This window comes from Polyergus mexicanus, unplaced genomic scaffold (assembly GCF_030449975.1).
Source record: "Polyergus mexicanus isolate NDT 795.1 unplaced genomic scaffold, iyPolMexi1.0 SCAF_11, whole genome shotgun sequence".
NCBI classification, from domain to species: domain Eukaryota; kingdom Metazoa; phylum Arthropoda; class Insecta; order Hymenoptera; family Formicidae; genus Polyergus; species Polyergus mexicanus.
This window is the reverse complement of record NW_027223331.1, coordinates 5,861,496-5,867,550: the sequence shown is the minus strand read 5'-3', so window position 1 is coordinate 5,867,550 and position 6,055 is coordinate 5,861,496. Positions and strand designations below refer to the sequence as shown.

The window sequence follows — 6,055 nt, the reverse complement described above, 5'->3', positions numbered from 1 at the left end:
TGGATAACGTTCTTACAGGACTACAAGGAAACGAACTATTCGTCTACCTCGACGACATAGTTATCTACGCCAGATCTATAGAAGAACATCATACAAAAGTCAAGGAATTAATGCAGAGACTGAGGGAAGCAAATCTGCAGTTACAACCCGACAAGTGCCAATTCCTAAGGCACGAAGTTGTCTACCTGGGGCATGTTATAGGAAACGACGGCGTACGACCAGATCCCAGTAAAATTGAAGCTGTCGAACACTTTCCGATTCCCCGCAACTATAAGAATATAAAACAATTCCTTGGGTTAACAGGATATTATCGACGATTTATTAAAAATTTCTCAAAGATAGCAAAACCATTAACAGATCTTTTAAAAAAGGATAAATCTTTCGTTTGGACCCTATCCCAAGAGAACGCATTTAATTCCTTAAAACGCGAATTATTAAAGGAACCTGTCCTACAATATCCAAATTTTAAAGAACCATTTTTACTAACCACCGATGCCAGCGGATACGCTATAGGAGGCGTATTGAGCCAAGGACAAATAGGAAAAGATTTACCGATTTCATATATTTCCAGGACTCTAAGTGAGGCAGAAGGAAGATACTCTACCATAGAGAAAGAGTGCCTAGCCGTAGTCTACTGTGTGACATACTTTAGGCATTACCTGTACGGCAGAAAATTTACAATACTCACTGACCATAAGCCGCTAGTCTGGCTACATTCAGTCAAGGATCCCAGCTCCCGCTTATGGAAATGGAGACTAAAATTATCAGAGTATGAATATGAGATACAATATAAAACAGGAAAGACTAACGTAGTAGCGGACGCACTTTCTCGAAATCCACCTATTCCTGACGCATCTATACTTGCTTTGACGAAATCCGACGACGATTCAAATGAATCTCTTTTTTCATATCAGACGGCTACCCAGCAGTCTAGACCCTCCATCACCTTCCCTTCTAACGCATCAGAAGAAAACGCTTTATTAACTCCCCCAGCAACCACAAGAATCCCATCTCAATTCCAATTCCCCAGCATTGAGAACATAAATGAACAAGTGCAGGAACTTAATCAAAGCGATTCAGAAATGTCAGTAGACAACACTGAAGACGAAAGTGAGGATAACATACCTGCCTCCCCACAACCCCGCTCTTCAGGCGAGGAAAACGACTTTAGAATCAACGAAACGCGAGATTCACTGCTATCCCGAAAAGACAATCATATTATTTTCACTACGCTAGAAGGACATCCTTATGACAAAGGTGCGAAAGATTATTTGGCCGAGAATAAACTTCCCACATATAAAGATTTAACTTTCGCAAGAGTAAGAGTAACTAATCTAAATAACGGAAAACATTTAATAAATATTCCCATTAAGCAAAACGAAAAAATACAGACGGAACGAAACGACATAATAGAAGGATTAAGATCATTAAGAGATGCCATAATCGAGCTAAACTTGAAAACCGTTAGTATAGCACAAAACGATCTGTATGATACGATCCCATGGATTTTTATCTATAAGAGCCTAAAAAGATTTCTTTCCGACTTATCAATAACCATAACAATCTGCAAATCTTTAGTAAGATGCCCCGGCATAACGGAAAGAACAAATATTATTTACGAAAAGCACGCCACAAAGATAGGAGGACACAAAGGTATAAATAAAACTTATCATCGAATTAGGCAAAATTACCACTGGCCTACAATGAAAAGGGATATCCAGGAATATATAAGAAATTGCAAAGACTGCCAGATAAAAAAATTAACAAGGGTAAAGACAAAGCAGCCTATGATGATAACTGACACTCCAGGAGTTGCTTTTGATAAAGTATCGATGGACGTAGTAGGGCCATTGCCGATGACAAGCCGAAATAACTCTTATATTTTAACAATACAGGATCTTTTAACGAAATATTCAATAGCCACGCCCATGGAAACGGCGGATTCCTTCTCAATAGCCGATGCCTTTATAAAAGATTTCGTTTGCATATACGGAGCACCAAGAGCCCTATTAACCGACCAAGCTCCAACCTTCTTTACCTCTTTAATGAAAGCAATTGCTAATTACTTTAAAATAAAACAGTGCCGTACAACCGCTTATCATCCGCAATCAAATGGATCAATTGAACGTTCGCATCACGTACTAACTGAATACTTAAAGATGTACACCAGTCAAAATAGCGAATGGGATGAGCACATAAAGCCTGTCATGTTCGCCTACAACACCTCAGTCCACGAAGGAACGAACTATACCCCCTATTCCCTAATCTTTGGACATCTTCCCAGAACTCCATCTTCCTCAGTAATTCCAGAAGACGCCACTGAACAACCTTATCAGGACTATCTCACTAACCTTTTCAAAATTTTAAGAAATTCGCAAGGCCTAGCAAAACAAAACTTGGTACAGTCAAAAGAAAAGAGTAAAGTATATTATGATAAAAGGATTAACGTTCAAAATTTCAAGGTTAATGATAGAGTTTATCTATTAAAAGAGCCCATGAAAGGGAAATTAGACGATCAATATACTGGGCCATACAAGATTTTAGAAATGTTACCAATGAATAACGCGAAGATAGACTTCCGTGGTAAATCACGCGTAGTCCATATAAACAAGTTGAAGTTGTGCAAAGGCACATATTTTATTAACCCGGGTTGAAAGAAAGCGCAAGAAAGAGAAATTTTGTGAGCGCGGCCTGGACCCCCGGATCCAGTAACTTTAAGATATTTTCATATTAGTCTCGTATTAATATTAGAAATTTTGTTCTAACAACACATACACACATACTTGACACATCTTGTAACATAAAACAACACAAACAACCCATATTACTCTCGTATCTTATATTTAAATATAATATTTCTATTTTAAGGTTTACTACATTCCGATGCTTCTAATTACCGCAATGTTCTCTGGCACAAAGGCCATAATAGCCTACGATTGCGGAGGAGCCTACCTTAATGTGACCACTGTATCTTTACTACGTTCAGGCGAATGCGACATCGACATTGCGACACCTGCGACAATCAACACATACATACAGCTGCTACAACTGTCAAATTACGCGCAAACTCACATAACTCAATGTAAGGTAGAAATCTTAAGAACCATATTACACTGCGGAATGCACTCGCATATTTCAGCCGTTCATAACGGTTACGCAAGCTACTTGCAAGAAACATCTCGCGCTAGGTGCATTCAAATGCATAAAGAGGGCCTTTTAAAGGTAGGAACCGCTGAAATTATCGACGGATTAAAATCAAATCATACGTATTATAGAAGCGTCACGCTTGCCGGCAAGGTGAACGTAGATGGAACTTGTAAGGGAATTCAATATTCGGATTATTACGGCACATGGGATGACGTAATAGTACAAGCAACCTTAAAAATCTCCCTCAGAGATTCATACGTACCGGTTAGATTAAATGCAGGAAAAATAATGCTAAAATCGGGCACAGTTTGCGACCTAGCTGACGAATCCTGTATAGACTCGGACGATGGTTACACCTTTTGGGAAGGAATACCCAATACCGCTTGCGGGTTTGAAGCATATGACGTCTTATATGAAGGTACCTCTACTAAAATCCAAGGCCTCCTTAATTCCCAAAACACCACTATGTTTACCTTAGAATCCCAAGACACTACTTTTGCGTTAACGTTGACGCGAAGACACACTATTTGCGGCTATACTCTATACGGAACAGAGCATCCAAAATTATTTATCTTTGAAACCCAAAAAGGAAACATTTTTAAAGCAAGGTCTAAAATCGCAGTAACTAATTTGGATCTGTTCACATACGCAAATTCGAAATTTGTGTATGTTGAAAAATATATAAGAAGCCAAATCACGTCATTATACAGAGACATCATTGTACAGAAATGTGAGTTAGAAAAACAAGTAATTCAGAATACTTTGTCTCTGGCAGCGATACAGCCGGACGAATTCGCCTATCGAATGATGAAGTCACCTGGCTATATGGCAGTGACTTCAGGCGAAGGGATCCACATTATCAAATGCATAGCAATAGAAGTTACTTTGCGAAAGACCAACACTTGTCATACGGAACTACCCGTGACCTTTAGAAATGCTTCTTTGTTCATGACACCAAAATACCATATAGTAATTAGACACAGTACTATAAGGGACTGCAATCCATTACTCCCAATCCTATATAACATTGAAGGGACATGGCTCCAATTTAATCCTACCCCATCCATGGCAACCTCCCCACACGAAATTAAACCCCTTACAAAATTATCTTGGAAATACCTTGCGCCAAAATCCTTAGCCACCAGTGGCATTTACTCTCAACAAGACCTTGACGAACTAAGGGATCATATTATGTTCCCCGCGGAAAAGAACGCGGTTTTACACACCATCGCCCGAGGCTTTACCGGACAATCGATACAATCAGACGCGGTTTCATTACAAAACTTATTGGATGAAGACGCGTTAAATAAAATTTATAATAATACATTAACAAAAATATGGGACGGTTTCACCACATTCGGCGCAGCGACCGCTGGTGTATTCGGAATATTTATAATTATAAGAATAATAAAAATTGTATTTGACACATTGATACATGGCTATGCGCTACATGCAGCTTATGGCTGTAGCTTACACTTACTCGGAGCCATTTGGAGCTCTATCACACATTTATTATTGTATTTGGCCAATAGGCCACAGCCACAACCAAATGTAAATCCCGAAAACCCACCGGAACACACAGACACAAACACAGTACCCAACGCGCCAGCAGAAAACGCGGAACCGCTTACTATACCTATAGTATATACGTTCAGAGATCTACGTACCAGATTGGACGAATAAATTTCATCATAACTCGTTACTCCGAAATTTAAACTAAGGGGGGTGGTGTGACGTCTCAGCCGCACGTCAAAATTTATTTAAACAATATATTTATTGTTAACTCACCCATAAGGGGCGAAAGAAGTAGAAATCCGGAGAAAATTATTCGTTCAAGACAAACTTCTAACTTGTAAAATAGTATTCATACTCGAGAGTCACCCCGTATATAGCCAACGCTCGAACGCGCCAGCGGGTGACGCAAAAATAACTATCATACGAATAAACTATAGAAATAACTAAAGCCTTATATTTGCATTGTACAATCAGACAGACGATTCAAACGCTTTAAAAATTGTAATAAATATTATACATATTGTTGCGTCCCTGCGGGTCGTCTGTGACCGTTATTCCTGAATCTGCTGTACCCGTCCCCGGGAGAACGTTGCTAAGGGTTGTTGTTAAACAACGGCGTTCATCTGAAGAGAGATCGGCCATCTTAGAGTCTCGCGACGGATGCCATTCCGGGCGGACGTATTCGAGATTACGATAACCGTTATTGTTCTGTGTTCCTTGTATAATATTGTTCTGTGTTATTATATTAAAGTTCCTTTCGTTCTTTGAAAGGAGTGTTAATTATTTACTTGCGGTACGCGAGTGTCGGTTGTGTCACGCGGATTCGAGTTATATCGATTTCGATCCGCGGACGCAACAATATATATATATATATATATGTGAGCATACAAAAGATCTTTTAATAAAGCGTTAAATTCAATTAGAAGATACAAGCGAAAAGTGAACGATGCAAATGTAACGTTATTACGTTTTAACCCAATAATTTTAAGTATATATATATATAGTCGTTTTAACTTTATATTCATATAGCTTCTAAAAACTTTATATTCGCATATGCGCATACACATATTCTACGTAGCATAAGACTTTATTATTAACCATATAGGTAGCAATAAGGAATTAGGCATATAAGAATATTCAGTATAAAATATTTTATTCGCTACAGTATTATAAGAGTTTTATAAGAGCCTTATACTGTACATGGTATGCGGACTGGCCCGTCGATCGATATTCTTATCCGCCCGCTCGATAAGATTAAGCGGGACAAACAAGTTGGAATGTTGCGAGGGAACGATATAGCTGTCCTTCTCGCACAGAGATCCCTACCAGCGGCGCTTCCACTTGCCATTGCTCCCGCCCATGGGACTCACTCCAACATCGGGGAGTCTTAGGC

At 39.1% G+C, this 6,055-nt stretch overlaps 1 protein-coding gene across 1 annotated transcript; it reads left to right on the top strand.

Moving 5' to 3' along the window:
- Positions 1-3,248: 3,248 nt before the first annotated feature.
- On the top strand, positions 3,249-4,830 carry LOC138937856 (uncharacterized). Its single transcript, XM_070304504.1, has one exon. The coding sequence runs from the start codon at positions 3,436-3,438 to the stop codon at positions 4,828-4,830; it is 1,395 nt and encodes a 464-aa protein (XP_070160605.1). The 5' UTR covers positions 3,249-3,435.
- Positions 4,831-6,055: the final 1,225 nt, after the last annotated feature.

Coding starts and splice junctions, on each gene's coding strand:
- LOC138937856 (XM_070304504.1), top strand. CDS start 3,436: ATGCTAAAATCGGGCACAGTTTGCGACCTAGCTGACGAATCCTGTATA.